Below are 17271 nucleotides of genomic sequence, written 5' to 3'. Positions count from 1 at the left end.
TTGTTGAAAAAAAGATGAAATGAAGGGAAACGCGCATTTCAGATATCAAAATCCGAATTTCAGTTACACGAAGCCGATTACTTTAGTAGATTTAAAATCAGCGATGGCGCGCTGAATCTGAGAGAGAGAGAGAGAAGAGAGAGAGAGAGAGAGAGAGAGAGAGTTAACTGTTCAGACATACAAAATTGCACAGATCACTAAAAAAAAAACTTATAAAGGGGAGAAAAAGTTATGTCTAATAAGAGCAGAAGAAAAATTGCCCAGGTGCAAACTTGCCCAGGATGCTAAGAAAAAGAAATGAATCACCAGACAGACAGACATGACTCAAGATTTTTTTTAACAGACAGACAGACAGACTCACAGACAGACTCAATTGGCCGGAGTGTGCTCACTCTATGACTCAAGATTTTTTTTAAACAGACAGACAGACAGACAGACTCAATTGGCCGGAGTGTGTTCACTCTATGACTCAAGATTTTTTTTAACAGACAGACAGACAGACAGACAGACAGACTCAATTGGCCGGATTGTGTTCACTATGAATCAAGATTTTTTTTTAACAGACAGACAGACAGACAGACAGGACAGACAGACAGACAGACAGACTCAATTGGCCGGATTGTGTTCACTCTATGACTCAAGATTTGTTTATATTATATTTGATTTTTGATTTTTTCACGCAGGCTAGACCCTGTCATATACGGTTCGATGCTGATTACCGTCCTGCTGACAGGCGCCGCCATCTGGGCATTCCAGAGGGATAAACAGAAGGACCAGTTCGTTGGGAAGAAGATGCTGAAGTGGACGTAAGTTGGAAGTTTTTTTTTATGTAAAAAATTAAGTTGGAAGGTGTTTATAAGGTAAAAAAGTTAAGTTCGGAGGTTTTTTATGTAAAAAAAAAAAAAAACTAAGTTGGAAGGTTTTTTATGTAAAAAAATTAACTTGGAAGGTTTATTTATGAAAAAAAAAATAATTTGGAAGGTTTTTATGTAAAAAAATTCAGTTGAAGGATTTTTAAGCTAAAAAAGTCAAGTTGGAATGTTTTTTAAGGTAAAATAGTTAAGTTGGAAGGTTTTTTTATGTAAAAAAATTAAGTTGAAGGTTTTTTTTGTAAAAAGAAAATTTAGTTGGAAGGTTTTTTATATAAAAAATTAAGTTGGAAGGTTTTTTATGTAAAAAAAATTAAGTTGGACGCTTTTTTTTATATAAAAAAAATTTAAATCTGTAAGATCATGATGCTGTAACCCCGATTTTTATGTCTTTAATTTTCTGAGCAGTATCGGAAGACTAGCATAATAATGCTTTACCTTTTATTTTATTATTATTATTATTATTATTATTATTATTATTATTATTATTATTATTATTATATTATTATTATTATTATTATTATTTGTAGGAAAAAACTCTCTATCACGAGAGTATATATCATGTTCTAAAGGGTCCACAATAATACAAAGTGTAAAAAGTCCGTGTATAATTTTGAAGACTACAGAAAGCTTTCGAACCCTTCCCTGGGTTCATCTTCAGTCCAAATGCTTTTGGACTGAAGATGAACCGAGGAAAGGGTTCGAAAGCTTTCTGTAAAGTCTTCAAAATTATACACGGACTTTTTACACTTTGTATTATTGTGGACCCTATAGAACATTATTATTATTATTTTTAGAAAATTCATAAAGAGAAATATTTTATCCATCCATTGTTTCCTTTCTATATGCGTATATTAATTACTATTAGGTTTGTTGATTGATTGTAAGTTTTCTGGCGTTACTGATGATAGGAGGAGAAAGGTCTTTTTGTGGTTAGTTGTTAGCATGAAGACAACATAGTGGACACTCTTTATGAAGCTTTCAAGACCGTGAACAAATCCTTTCCAGAATACCCTTAATGGCGGTGACCAGTCTTATCGCGTTCCTTTGGCAAGCAATATGGCGCCTGTTGATATGGAAGGGATATGGAAAGGTAAGGGAGAGTATATCAGGGTTGGCAATGATTAAATCAAACTGATTTAATCAAGTCATTATATCATTGACTTTTTCATTTAAAAAATAATGGCTTTTTATTCTTTTATTTGAAAGCAAACAGATTGAAAAATATGGTTTGGAGGTTAATAAAAACTTAAGCATAACTGCGCTGCATATTTATTTTGATATAAAAAGATAACACAATTACAAGTACATAGTACTTTAGGCCAGAACTGGAAACCTAAAAGATAAATCAATAGTAATTCTGTCATAAAATACATTTTGAGGAGAACAAAAGGATTGAAAAAACTTCTAACAAATAAAAAACCAAATAAATAAAAAAATCAAATAAATCACTGATATTTTTTTTTTTATTTAAAATAAAAATTTAAAAAATCAGCCCTTGAGTATATGCATGCATATGTTGATAAGTCTGAACATCACCTCATCCTCGTTTTACTCCATGTAATGACCATCTTCATTTCAGGGCGACCACGTTGAAACTCGCAGGAACATGATTCGGGTGGCCCAAAGGAATGAGCTCATATACACCATCAGAGGAGCCATGTAAGTAGTACTTCTTGGCCAAGTATGGAAATATACCTATCTCGTTATAGCTCCATGTTCGTATACACGATCAGAGGAGCCATGTAAGTAGTACTTCTTGGCCAAGTATGGAAATATACTTATCTCATTATAGCTCCGTGTTCCGTAAAAATCTCGAAACTTTATTATTGCTTCTATTTTTTTTGGTTGTCTATCTCCATTTTCTCGCCTTGGTTGGACTCCCAGCATTGGGAACGAAAAGGTGAAGAACCGTTAAAACGATCTAAAGTAAAGGTTGAATTTTTTTTTTCCTTTTTATGAACAAACTCCCAAGGAGGGTCATTGTTCTGACATAAACCGCATTCAATAATGCGCATAAGCTTTAGAAAGTTTAGTATCTAATTTTGCAATATGTTGGAGGTTCTGTACAGTATTTGCTCCAAGGATTAGACTCTCTAGAGACCATATTTTGAAGTAAGGATATCGTCATGTATTCTCTTTTTCCTAGTTAGCTCTATAATTACGTTAAGGGTCTTGTCTTGCCGGCTGAGATATAATAGTCATAACATAGCACTCTAAAATGATCCAGGCCTAAAAGAAAGCCTTCGGGGTATCCTTGTCAAGGTATTGTTGCCTCTGAGTTTAAGAGACTGTCATTTTTTGTAACATTCATGTAAAAAAAAGTAGTCATCATCTAACTAGTGCCATTTCATGCATTGTATGCATTGACATACAAATTCATATCTTCAAGTTCTAATTCGGTGCTATGTCAGTAGGCTATTAGACTGTTCCAATCTCATCGCAGAACTTTGCACGCAATTGCCACTGAAAATTTTGTTTGTTTGTTTGTTTATTTATTTATTTCCCGTTATTTGCTGCTTGAATCTAAACCTGGTGTCCAGTAGTTTAAAGATGCCACGGAATGGCTCCTGCCAAATTGCCATAACCTGTTGCTCAATCTGCCATGCCATATCCCCCACAGCTATGCCCCAGTGGGGGTGAAGCCTTGCGGCGGCGACGGTGCAGTCGGGGAAAAGAAACCCAAGCAAATGTACGAGGTTGTCGGGTGGGAGAGCGAGTTCGACTCCGAAACGTACTTCGACAGCGACCTGGATCCAGACGGACAGTACAAGAGAGACCTCGTTCCATACAGAGAGGCTGAGGACAGTATCTCTAGGGACAAGCGGAATATCTATACCCGCAGGGCGTGGTTCAGGGATGTTCCCATCGTGTGGTGGGACGTGTGGAATAAGTCTGCCAGATATTCCGGCTTCATGTCCAAGCTTGGGAGTTGAATTTCAGATTAACAATGGATGGAGTCATTTTGCTTGTGAATAATGGGTTATGCCGCAAATATAGCATGTTAAGCATAGTATCAATAGCTTTCTTTCAAATATGTTTTATTTCAGATCGCACTTCGTTGGATGCAATGGCTAAGCGTCCGTTGAATGTGTTGGTATATGTGTTTAAGTGGAGATAACGGTTACCCATTTTAACAGGTTTAATCTATGAAGACTATCGCCTCTTTCCAAGAGACTGTTTCTAGACCTATGATTTTTGCTTTTGGAAAACACATGTTATTACTGAATTAAACCAGTTATAATTATACATTTGTACATCATCGACTTCTTTTATTTCTTCCAATGCGCAGTCATTTTACAGTACTCTTCCATTCTTTTCTGTGGAAGTTCGCATCGTATTCAGTTACTCTGATCTTCGGGAAAACAGCTGCATCAATAATTACGTAGTACCATGCCAATGCGAAATTGATCTTTTTCCGCAATGTACTTATAAAGTACTAATTTGATCTCCATACAGGCAAAGTCTCTGGCATATCAATAATCACAAACAATAACGAAGGACAATGATTATCACCTTTAATGAAACATTCCTTGTAATTACATTTTTCAGAGACCTCCATTTCATACGTCTTATTTTCAGTTAAAACATTTTGATTAGCTTTTTGTCAGAACAGCAATAAACAATTAGGTCAAATGCTTTTGTATTCAGGTAGGGGAATAAATACTCAGATATTCTGTAATCAACGGATTTATTTATCAAGATCTGTCATCTCCTTCAGGTACATGGACAAGCTGTGAAAACTTCACACGAAATTTAGACATGAATTAAAAGTAACTTTAAAAAGTTGAGATGAAGTAGCTGCTGATTCAGGTACTTCGAGAAGTTGATAACTTCCTCTTGAGGGAAAGGTAAGTTATCTGGATTCTTTGGCAACTTAATATGTACAGTATGTTTTATTATCACGAGAGGTTATGTACAGAATGTTTGATTATCACAGAGTGCTAAATCCTGAGGATTCTTGCTAATATCACAGTCAAATCACTCGAGTGTCTTCGGTAGTTAAACTTAATATATAATAAAGGCATGGGAAGTTTAGGTCCCCGAGACCTTGACTAGAACGTATAGTAAAATCATGAGGCGCTATACTATTCAGGTACCTGAAAAAAGGTAAGAAGTTAGCCATAAATAATATTAACCGGGCCTGGATTATTCGGGCAATTTGAGAAATTTAGATAAATTGACAGAAAGATAGACATACTTAAGGTGTATGTATAATATATATATATATAGAATAGATATATGTATATATATTTATTATATATTATATATATTATATATATATATAAAATATATAATATTATATACATATGTCAATTTATCTAAATTTCTCAAATTGCCCGAATAATCCAGGCCCGGTTAATATTATTTATGGCTAACTTTTTAACTTTTTTATATATGTGTATATATATATATTATATATAATATATATAGATATTATTATATTGGTATATATATATATATGCATATATATATATATATATATATATATATATTGTATCTACACACACACATATATAGTATATATATTTTATCTACATATATGTGTATTAATATTATTTATATAACATAATATATTGGTATATATATATAAATATATATATGTATGTATATATCACGCGTGTGTAGCTGTCTGTCTGTCAATATATCTATTTATATATTTAAATTTCTCAAATTACCGGAATAATGCGGCGTGTCATGTTAATACTATTAGAGAGAGAGAGAGAGAGAGAGAGAGAGAGAGAGAGAGAGGACGAGAGAGAGAGAGAGAATCTTTGTCGAGTATGAACCGTACTTAGGTCTAAGAGCCACCGCTCAAGGACATAATAAATTTGGAGTTCCATACAAAATCCAAAGTCCAGTCGAGAAGAAAATCAGTCCACATATTCTCGGGCACAAGAAGGTATATCGATATGTCCCAATTTGAAAAATCCCACTTGGGTTTTTTTCCAGACTGGAAAAGAAGCACAGAAGTTTTGGTACCTTTCTGACATGTTTTTTAGGCATGTTTATATCTTTGTCATTACTGAAACATACAAATTAATAGTTTTAGAACTCCATGCATGAATGAATATAAATGCATTTAGTATGCATTTCTTAAAATATATATTAAATTGTTGCGACAAAATGTTAATGTAACGATAAAAAATTTTGTATTTGTTTGTTTGTATGGTGTTTTTACGTTGCATGGAACCAGTGGTTATTCAGCAACGGGACCAACGGCTTTACGTGACTTCCGAACCACGTCGAGAGTGAACTTCTATCACCAGAAATACACATCTCTCACTCCTCAATGGAATGGCCGAGAATTGAACCCGCCACCACCGAGGTGGGACGCTAATACCATACCAACCACGCCGCTGAGGCGCTTTTTCGTAAAATTTGGCCAACCCTAGTGTAGACCGGTGACTCCGTACTTCGTCGTCCTTCGGCAGCTGAAGGTTCCTCACCCTGGTCTCCTGGAAGAAAGAAAAAAGAATGAGCTTTATACGACGGTTTCATGGAATTTTGTGAAAGGACTGATTTCATACGTGTCTGGCTCGATAACTGGATAGGTCACTGATGCGTAATATATCTTATCGTGAAATGAAATGCAAATAAGTCTTCCTACTCGACAGCACACAACATCCACGCTTAGGCATGAATACTTAATCACACACACATATATATATATATATATATATATATATATATATATATATATATATATATATATATATATATATATATATATATAATATATATATATATATATATAATATATATATATATATATATATGAAATATATAATATATATATATATATATATATATATATATATATATATATATATATATATATTATATATATATATATATATATATGATATATAATATATATATATATATATATATATATATATATATATATATATATATATATATATATATATATATATATATATATATATAAGGTATAAGCCACGAGGGAAAATAAACAACGTTGTTTATTTCCCCTCGTGGCTTATACCTTTATTTATGGATTTATCACGTTCCAAACTTTCGTGATTCAGTTATATATATAAATCTTGAAACAAATTTCTGAATTATGAAAAACATGTTCAAATACTACGCAGGTCATGAATTACAGATAAAAAATCGGTCAAATATTTGAAAGATAAAATATACACTAAAGATTTTAAGGGAAATGTAAGAAATGAGGCAATTGTTTGAGTGAAGTTAGAAGAAGAATTTCATGAAGGATTTGTGCTTTGAGAAGTTGAGTGTCAAAGGGTCTGAAGGACATCCTTCAGACCCGTAATTTAAGTACTAGTATAAAAGATGCTATGACAAAGATGGACTTCTTTGGGTAGAAGGCGCCGTTGTTTCAGGCTTGTCAAAGAAAAGAAAAATAAAATAAGTAAATTAATAGAATCAAATAAGAAATCTGAAATTGATTACGTAAATTTCTACATTATTAAGTCTAGATCTATTTATCTGTAATAGTTTGTTAGGTCCACCGGTACCTAACCATATTTTATGCCTTTTTGCTTATTTTTTTCTTTTAACTTATTATATTTGTTAGCTAGACCTATTCTGAGTTTGGACCCTTTAGTGCATTGCTTGTTTCGATTATACCAAATCGCCATTTCTTTTTTGTTTCCTCCAGCTCAGCCAAGCTCATGTGGAGCGTTTCAATTGTTGACCTAAGACCAGCAACTTCGCTCTGAACTTCCTGCATTTCTTTCCGTAGAGCTTCCTTCATCCGTTTTTCAAGTTGCCTGTGCTCCCTAGCTTTAATGGCATTCAGGCGTCTCTTTTCCTTGGCCTCATCGTCGAACGGCTGGGTGTACTCGTAGAGTTTCATCTTCTTTGCTGGAGCAGTGGGCGAACCAGCGTCTGCCTTGGGTCTCCGCCCTCTCTTCCTCTTTCGAGGCACCACTTCAGTAGCCACTACATTAATCACGACCTCATGGCTGTCGTCCGAATTCTCCTCTGCAATCACAGAGATACTGGCGCTGCCTGAAGGGGCTGCAGATACTGCTGAGCCGGGATCAGGCATGGGTGAGTCTAGTAGACTTGCCAACTCAGCAGCACTGGTTGTGTTGTAATCTGCAGGAGAAATTAAAACCCAACATCTAATTCATAGTAATCATTTTCCACTGCATTGTATTTTGTTGAAACAATGTCAAAGAAAGAAAATTAACTAAAAATTACAGAAACACAAAAAGACGAACTTTGCTTTAGGTAAAATTACTATCAAGTTACGGTTGAGAAAAATCCCTGATCAACAAGAACTTGAAAACATGTAGTATACAAAAATGAAGTTTGTTACAAATATACTATACATATATATATAGAATAAAAAAATGAACCTTTTTTTATTGAACAGCAGAGAAGAAAACAATGACACAAAATATTTAATAGTAGATAAAAGATTTCATTACACAATAAATTTCCGTAACCAATCAAAGAAAATATACACAGTTTAAAAAGTACTCCCGTTCGCAGTGATTATATCTGCCTAAGATTTACCAAGAGCGGTACACTGTCGGCAGAATTAGAATAACTTCCCTAGTTTTGTTATGATCCCGCTTTTACTCGTTCTTTAGACAATTCCGTTTTCTATAATTCTTCTCACGTTAGGGAGCATTTAGTGTGCGTTTTGCTCAATAGATGGCAGGGTTTACTGTTTACATCATGATCTGGCTGTGAACGCTTTCCGAAGTAGTTTAACATTTTTGCCGTCTCACCCAAGGTCTCACCCTCCACAAAAGAATAAATGACGAAGAAACTAGTAACAATAATCACGAAGACATAATGTGTACAGGAAATGAAGGTGCGGCCGTGTGTGTGTGTGTGTGTGTAAAGTTTATGATAGTCAAGCTTATTATTACGAACATTCGGATCACAAAGTACTTAAATGAGATATAAGACGTTCATTCTGGTCATTTTGGTGCATACAACCCGTCAATGTCAAATTAACAACCAAATCAAGTTTACCTAGCTTCACTCCCAATCACATTTTCGTCTGAACAATTAAATGGAGTAGAGTTTAAAATTTTTCCCCGTTTTTCTGTGAAAACTGAATTAACTCGGGAATGTAAAAATGTTATACTTGTAAGTACTGATAATTATATATATATATATATATATATATAATATTATATATATATATATATAATGAAGAGGACAGCAAGAAGACTGGCGATCATTTCTTTTTATTGACACCTACGTTTCGGGAATCCTTTCCCATCTTCAGGGCTATAAGTAGAATTAATTTTTACAATATTATAAAGTATGCTAAAATAACCTAAATAATTATAAGAATATACTTTTGTTTGTCATTCAGCTGAACAAAAAGAAAAAATAAAAAAACTACAAAGTGACTTTAAGCTAAAAGTAAAAATTAAAACACTGAATAACTTAGTAAAATAACACATCCAAAAGCAAAACGGAAAATAAAAATTGAAAAAATAAACAAAGACACCATTCTACCAGACTTACTGTTAAGAGGTTTGGTTGTTAACTGATGGAAAATAGCATAGTCAAAAGGCGATGTTGGAGGAATCAAAAACAACGGGGAAAGAGAGAGAGAGAGAGAGTGGAGAGAGAGAGAGAGAGAGAGAGAGAGTAATAGGCAGTTAAGCAATATGTAACGGTGTGGAGGTAATTTGGTTGTATAAGGTAGGAGGCAGTTTCTTGATGTAAAGAGATTCTAAAAGAAGAAGCGAAAGACAATCAGCAGTTTGACAGAGTATTTTGAAATTATACATAACGTCAGTTTTGCATGAATTTGCATGGTTCCTTATGGCAGAAAATTCTTTTGATTTTAAAATGCAGCCAGTGCGATAACTGACACCTCTATGGGAATCGATGCGGACTTTCAGTAAGCGTCGGGTGGATCCGACGTAATTTCCAAAATTACATTTTGGATAAGTATACTCATACACAACGAAAGACTGCATCAACTCCGGAAGGGTGTCTTTGAATTTAAAAAGTCTGCCTATTGTTAAAGGGTTGTTGAACACAAATTTGAAATGGCTGCATTTTTTACAAATGGTAATGAAAAATACATTAATTTCTTCGGAACTTGAGGAGACAATATACTGGGCTGATATATATTGTTTAAAAACTTTTTTACAAAATTGAAAACTATTCCAATCTGAACACAGGGAATAGGCTCTGAATAAAAGTGTGTTTGCCGAATTCAGCTTAAATGTCATAGAACAGTTACTAAAAAAAAAGGGTTGAAAGAAGGAAAAACTCCCAGAAACCCGTGTACGTCTTTTTCCTAAAAATACCTGTGAGAAATCTCCCATTAAAACGTAAAATATTTATGTCCAAGAAAGGTAGATGATTATTTGATTCCACTTCCATTGTAAACCTAATATTTTGATGAAAAGTGTTGACAAACTCTAAAAACATATCAGCATGGGATTTTTTCTTTAAACAATAAAAACGTGTCATCTATGAATCTTCTATAAAAAAATAGGCCGAAATAACTCTGGACATTGTCTAAGAAACAATTCTTCTAAGTGGCACAAACATATTAGCGAATGTAGGACCCAGTGGTGACCCCATTGCCATACCATCAACCTGTTTATACAACTTTTTGTTAAAGACAAAATGGGTATCAATCACTGCAAGCTCTAGTAGGCTTCTAAAACTATTTAAATCAAAACTATTGAATACAGCAGTTTCTGTAGGGAAAAGCTTCTTAAGTATAATTTCTATTGTTTCCTTAAGGGGCACGTTTGTAAACAACGACTCAACATCGAAACTGACCATGAACGCATTACTATCTTGTTCAAGAATTTCAGTAATGAATTTGGCGGAATTCTGAAGTGTAAACTGTTGTTTGTAAGGTTACTAAGGAGAGGAACTAGGAATTTGGCTATGGGGTAATTCGGTGAATTATAAGCCGCTAAAATCGGTGTGAGTGGTCTATTAGGCATTTAAGCTGAATTCGGCAAAGACACTTTTATTCAGAGCCTATTCCCTGTGTTCAGATTGGAATAGTTTTCATAATGAAATAGCCTTTCTTAAAGTATTTTTTAAGAATAACTGTTATCCTTCTGACCTCTTTGACAAAATTGTAAAAAAGTTTTTAAACAATATATATCAGCCCAGTTTATTGTGTCCTCAAGTTCCGAAGAAATAAATGTATTTTTCATTGCCATTTGTAAAAAATGCAACCTTTAGACGTGAACTGACAACAGCGCTAAGGACTTTGTACCCTTATGTCCATTTCAAATTTGTGTTCAACAACCCTTTAACAATAGGCAGACTTTTTCAATTCAAAGACACTCTTCCTGAGTTGATGCGTTCTTTCGTTGTGTATGAGTATACTTATCCAAAATGTAACTTTGGAAATTACGTCGGATCTACCCGACGCTTTCTGAAAGTCCGCATCGATTCCCATAGAGGTGTCAGTTATCGCACTGGCTGCATTTTAAAATCAAAAGAATTTTCGGCCATAAGGAACCATGCAAATTCATGCAAAACTGACGTTATGTACAATAATTTCAAAACTGTCAAACTGCTGATTGTCTTTCGCTCTTTTAGAATCTCTTTACATCAAGAAACTGTTTCCTACTTTAAACAACCAAACTACCTCCACACCGTTACATATTGGTTAACTGCCCATTACTCACATTCTCTCTCTCTCCCCCCGTTGTTTTTGATTCCTCCAACATCGCCTTTTGACTATGCTATTTTCCATCAGTTAACAACCAATCCTCTTAAAAGTAAGTCTGGCAGAATGGTGTCTTTGTTGATTTTTTCAAATTTTATTTTTCGTTTTGCTTTTCGATGTGTTATTTTACTAAATTATTCAATGTTTTAATTTACTTTTAGTTTAAAGTCACTTTGTAGTTTTTCTTTTTCTTTTAGCTTAATGACAAACTATATTTCTTATAATTATTAGGTTATTTTAGCATACTTTTTAATATTGTAAAAATTAATTCTATTAATAGCCCTGAAGATGGGAAAGGATTCCCGAAACGTAGGTGTCAATAAAAAGAAGAAATGATCGCCAGTCTTCGCGCTGTCCTCTTCATTAGAAAACTGAAGCTCACAAAAGAGTCGAAAATCTTACAAGTTTTTATATATATATTAAATATCTATATATATATATATAATATAATATATATATATATATATATACTCACCTATGCTCTACATATTAGTACAGAATAGAGCACAACAAAACCCTCATTTATAGTTTGAGAATTTTAAAAAAAGGAAAAAACAAACCGAAAGGGAACGAATTAACTGTATATGGCTTGCTACAAGGGCATAAAAAAAATCGATGAGAAATCTTATGAAATCTGTAGTGTCCGTCAGTGTGCGCGCGGTCGAACATTCGCTCATTCTCTGTAAGTACACGTATATTCATTATTTTATCAGAGCTGCCTTTTGCGTCTCAGTGGTGTGGTCGGTACAGTGTTGGCGTGCCACCTTGGTGGCCGCAAGTTCGATTTTTGGGTATTTCACTGAGGGGTTAGAGATGTGTATTTCTGGTGATGGAAGTTCACTCTCGACGTGGTTCGGAAGTCACGTAAAGCCGTTGGTCCTGTTGCAAAATAACCACTGGTTCCATGTAACGGAAAGACACCATACAAACAAACAAACCAGACTGCTGCCTTGTAGTCTTCCGTTTGAGTAAAAGGCTAGGCACACCGCAAATAACTGTGGAAACTGCTGCCTTGCAAGTAGACTTTTTAGTCAAAGGCTATAGGCCCACCGCCTATAACTGGTTGATGGCAGCAAGGGCATGGCGGTCGTAAAAACCCCTTAGCCACACAGTAAACCATGCCTGATGTTTTAAAGCGCAACAGGTAACCGAACCCTTAAATGAAGGGAAAATAACGGTGGTAAAGAAGATATTCATTAGCTTACCAGACGTAAAACTCCGCTCGTTCACTGAGACTGAAAAACTGCAACATCAGCCCGTAAAAATATTCCTGTCGTAATAAAAATGGAAATCTTCCCTTAGCCACGTAAATCTTTCTGAAGTTACGAAAAACTAAGTGTGTAACTGAATCTAAATCTATAAATGAATCTTTAACTGAATGTGACCACGAAGAAAGGCATAGAACTTACGTGCTGCCATCTCGCTCAGTATCAATTTCAGAGATCCGTCGAAAGGTGCTGATATCGTATAGTCAGACAAATCCAACGGGGATCTTAAGTTATCTTCCGACGTGCGCTGCTTTTGCTTTCCGAGAATGAGAACAACAACAAAGAATAACCTTGGCAAAGCTTGTATATAACACAGAAAAGCGTTGGTCATACCTCCAGAAAGCCTTCTAGCTGACTGAAGCGTTCCCGCTGAGCCGCTCTCACTGCAGTGCAGTGTTGCCAACCATCTAAGAGCTCCTTAACCTACCTAGGCACTGAAATTACCCTACTTTTGCTGTCATTGTACCCTACCCCCGGCCTTGAGATATAAATATTAATAAACTTGTTGCTCATTGGTTACTTTTCAATAAAATACAAAACAAGCATCTTAAAATTACGCTACTACATTTTGCTCAGATTTCGTGACATTACCCCGTTACCCTGCAGACCCAGATTTGAGGCTGAATTACCCTATGCATGGGGTAATTACCCCACGGTTGGCAACACTGGCTCTCAGGCGCTCCTGTTCTCTTGCATACGTATATCTAGGCTCGGGAAAACGTATTCGATTCTCGGTGTCACTGGGAGTGGCCAAAGGGAAGCGCTCTCAAGATGACTGCTCGAATTTCTATTGGCCGGGAAAACTTAACAGCACGAATACCAATTCCCGAAATACGTATGTTGTTATAAAAAAAAATCCACGAACGCATAGCGCGCTGCGATGGATATGAAAACGTATGAGGAAATGTGCTGTTTTAAAGTAATCATTGTCGTGAAAATAGACATTAATTTTATATGAATCGACTTAAGAAAGTAGCTGAAGGATTTAAAAGTTTGCAAAAACATGAGAGAGAGAGAGAGAGAGAGAGAGAGAGAGAGAGAGAGAGAGAGAGAGTTTGTGTGTGTGTAAAATAAGGCCGTTATCATGAAACACTCAAGCCCCAGTAGTGTTGTTTGTGCCCGTTAAGGCCTGTAAACACAAGGAAAAAATTTTTGGAAACAAATTTTGCAAGCTGTTTGCAAATATTTCTTGCTGTATATGTGTTTCCCATCCAGAATGGAAAACATTTAATGTTTCGGTCTGTATATGTATAGATACACATGCATAATGTATGTATATACTATATATATATATATATATATATATATATATATATATATATATATATATATATATATCACTTGTATGTGTATATAAATACATATTTATACATATTTAAATAAATACATTTATATAAATTTATACATACGTACTTATGTATTTGTATATATGCATATGCACACAGGTATGTGCATATACATATGTACATGCACACATTTACATTGTTTTTAAAACAGTTTGCAAACAATGTTTGCTAGTGTGAACAGGGCTTTAGGACTGAATATTAAGAGGGATCAGTTTTATTTTGTCTCTGTTTTGAGAAAAGCAATAATTTGTTACCACATGCATTTAAATATCGGAATATATACATATATTATATATATATATATATATATATATATATATATATATATATATACATACATATATATATATATATATAATATATATGTGTGGGTATCTCTCTCTCTCTCTATATATATACATATAAATATAAATAAGTAAAAAGATAGTGTGTGCGGATAACACCACTGACTTCAGTTGGTCTTGAACGATGTCATTTCCTGATTTTAAAATTACGAACTGATGAACGAGTTGCTGTGACTCCATGCAAGCACAGCTTGGCTTTTTGCTCCCAAACGCGCAGCGAAACGTATTGGTCTAAAAATATGGTGTGTGTGTGTGGACCGCCCCTTTGCGTCGCATGTAATGTACCTCGATACGTATTTCACCCAAATGTAATATGCTCGGTGTGGCCGCTGAGGATAGGATTGTTTATTAATACAGACGTTAGCTAAGTTTTTGCGTCTGTGTGCGTTCATTCTGTTCAACCACACTTATATTTATTATAATGCTTAGACAGACGACTTTATCATGCTCCGCCCTGCTAGCAAATACCGTTCGTTGACTGCACCAGAAGAACTTCTACAGCAACCCGTAGAGAAGTATTTTTACGAGGTGCTGTAGGCAGGAGTTCTTCAACTCCCTTCAGTTCTTTAGTCGTAAAGAGAACCGAAGGCTTTCCTTAACCGCTGAAGTTACGAAAAAAGAAGTAACCACGTACCTGCATCTAGGAAGATAGCAGCAAGACTTTCGTCGAATAAATCCAATGGTGGGTCGTATGAGGGTAAGATTAGCTTGTCCATTCTCGTACCCTGTCCTTGTGTTCCGAGAATGCGAACAGTAACAAGAGATAACGTTGATAAAACTTGTAACTGAAGAGCGATCGTCACGTCTCTACAAAGCCGGTTAACAGAGTAGAGTGTGTTGCAGCATGCAGTAGAAAGGTATACCCTCAGTTATTTAAAGGGAAGACACAGCTGAGCAGAACGTTTTCGGTGCTTGATGCGTAGACAATGGGAAGCTCTCAAGACGCCGACTCGGATTTCTATTGGCCGGGAAAACTTAACAGCACGAATACCAATTCCCAAAATACGTATGTAGTATTAAAAAAAATCCACGAACGTATAGCGCGCTACGATGAATTAAAACGTATAAGGAAATGTACGGGAAACTTATTACAAAGTAAGGCTGTTTTTAAGTAATCATTGTCGTGAAAATAGACATTGATTTTATATGAATCGACTTAAGAAAGTAGCGTGAAGGATTTCAAAAGTTTGCAAAAAACACGAGAGAGAGAGAGAGAGAGAGAGAGAGAGAGAGAGAGAGAGATTTTTGTTGTCAAATAAGGCCGTTATCATGCAACACTCAAGCCCAAGTAGTGTTGTTTGTGCCCGTTAAGGCCTGTCAACACTAGGAAACATTGTTTGGAAACAACTTTTGCAAGCTGTTTGCAAATATTTCTTGCTGTATATGTGTTTCCCATCTAGAATGGAAAACATTTAATGTTTCGGTCTGTATATGTATAGATACACATGCATAATGTATGCATATATATATATCATATATATATATATATATATATATATAAATAGATATACACTTGTATATGTATATAAATACATACTCATACATATTTAAATACATACATATATATAAATTTATACATACGTAAATATATATTTGTATATATGCATATGCACACAGGTATGTGTATATACATATGTACATATTTACATTGTTTTTAAAACAGGTTGCAAACAATGTTAGTGTGAACAGGCCTTTAGGACTGAATATTAAGAGGGATCAGTTGTATTTTGTCTCTGATTTGAGAAAAGCAATCATTTCATACCATATGCATTTAAATATCGGAATATATACATTTATATATATATAGATATATTATATATATACATATATATACATACATTTATATATATATACATATATATAATATATATGTGTGCGTATCTCTCTCTCTCTCTACATATATATACATATAAATTTAAGTAAGTAAAAAGATAGTGTGTGCGGATAACACCACTGTCTTCAGTTGGTCTTGAAAACGAGCTGCTGTGACTCCTTGCAAGCACTGCTTGGCTATTTGCTCCCAAACGCGCAGCGAAACGTATTGGTCTAAAAATATGGTGTGTGTGTGTGGACCGCCCCTTTGCGTCGCATGTAATGTACCTCGATACGTATTTCACCCAAATGTAATATGCGCAGTGTGGCCGCTGAGGATAAGGATTGTTTATTAATACAGACGTTAGCTAATTTTTGCGTGTGTGCGTTCATTCTGTTCAACCACACTTATATTTATTATAATGCTTAGCAGACGACTTTATCATGCTCCGCCCTGCTAGCAAATACCGTTCGTTGACTGCACCAGAAGAACTTCTACAGCAACCCGTAGAGAAGTATTTTTACGAGGTGCTGTAGGCAGGAGTTCTTCAACTCCCTTCAGTTCTTTAGTCGTAAAGAGAACCGAAGGCTTTCCTTAACCGCTGAAGTTACGAAAAGGAAGTAACCACGTACCTGCATCTAGGAAGATAGCAGCAAGACTTTCGTCGAATAAATCCAATGGTGGGTCGTATGAGGGTAAGATTAGCTTGTCCATTCTCGTACCCTGTCCTTGTGTTCCGAGAATGCGAACAGTAACAAGAGATAACGTTGATAAAACTTGTAACTGAAGAGCGATCGTCACGTCTCTACAAAGCCGGTTAACAGAGTAGAGTGTGTTGCAGCATGCAGTAGAAAGGTATACCCTCAGTTATTTAAAGGGAAGACACAGCTGAGCAGAACGTTTTCGGTGCTTGATGCGTAGACAATGGGAAGCTCTCAAGACGCCGACTCGGA

At 35.0% G+C, this 17271-nt stretch overlaps 2 protein-coding genes across 3 annotated transcripts in view; one reads left to right on the top strand and one right to left on the bottom strand.

The window, feature by feature from the left end:
* LOC135202339 (uncharacterized) overlaps nucleotides 1–807 on the top strand; it is a 93253-nt gene extending 92446 nt beyond the window's left edge. Inside the window, exon 28 of the mRNA XM_064231688.1 lies at nucleotides 684–807. Coding sequence (XP_064087758.1) covers nucleotides 684–688 — 5 coding nt within the window. The 3' untranslated portion in view covers nucleotides 689–807. The remainder of the gene's footprint in view (nucleotides 1–683) is intronic.
* Nucleotides 808–7006: 6199 nt separating this feature from the next.
* On the bottom strand, nucleotides 7007–15523 carry LOC135202337 (uncharacterized). Of its 2 annotated transcripts, none has more exons than XM_064231686.1 (2): nucleotides 15140–15523; nucleotides 7007–7961 (listed from the first exon to the last, which is right to left on the bottom strand). In XM_064231686.1, exons 1-2 carry the CDS (start codon nucleotides 15219–15221, stop codon nucleotides 7441–7443), a joined length of 603 nt encoding a protein of 200 aa, XP_064087756.1. In that variant the 5' UTR covers nucleotides 15222–15523; the 3' UTR covers nucleotides 7007–7440. The 2 variants fall into 2 exon arrangements, with proteins under 2 accessions (XP_064087756.1, XP_064087755.1); XM_064231685.1 differs by lacking the exon at nucleotides 15140–15523 and adding an exon at nucleotides 12957–14020.
* Between the last annotated feature and the right edge of the window lie 1748 nt (nucleotides 15524–17271).

The sequence above is a fragment of the Macrobrachium nipponense genome, chromosome 30 (assembly GCF_015104395.2).
Source record: "Macrobrachium nipponense isolate FS-2020 chromosome 30, ASM1510439v2, whole genome shotgun sequence".
Taxonomy (NCBI): domain Eukaryota; kingdom Metazoa; phylum Arthropoda; class Malacostraca; order Decapoda; family Palaemonidae; genus Macrobrachium; species Macrobrachium nipponense.
The sequence above is the reverse complement of the archived record's forward strand: the minus strand, read 5'-3'. Positions and strand labels throughout refer to the sequence as shown.

Bases quoted from the DNA above. Each gene is read 5' to 3' on its own strand.
- LOC135202337 (XM_064231685.1), bottom strand. From the start codon at position 13,146: ATGACCAACGCTTTTCTGTGTTATATACAAGCTTTGCCAAGGTTATTC. The intron at 7,962-12,956 runs GTAAGTTCTATG...TTTCTCCTGCAG, and splicing joins ACTGAGCGAGATGGCAGCAC to ATTACAACACAACCAGTGCT.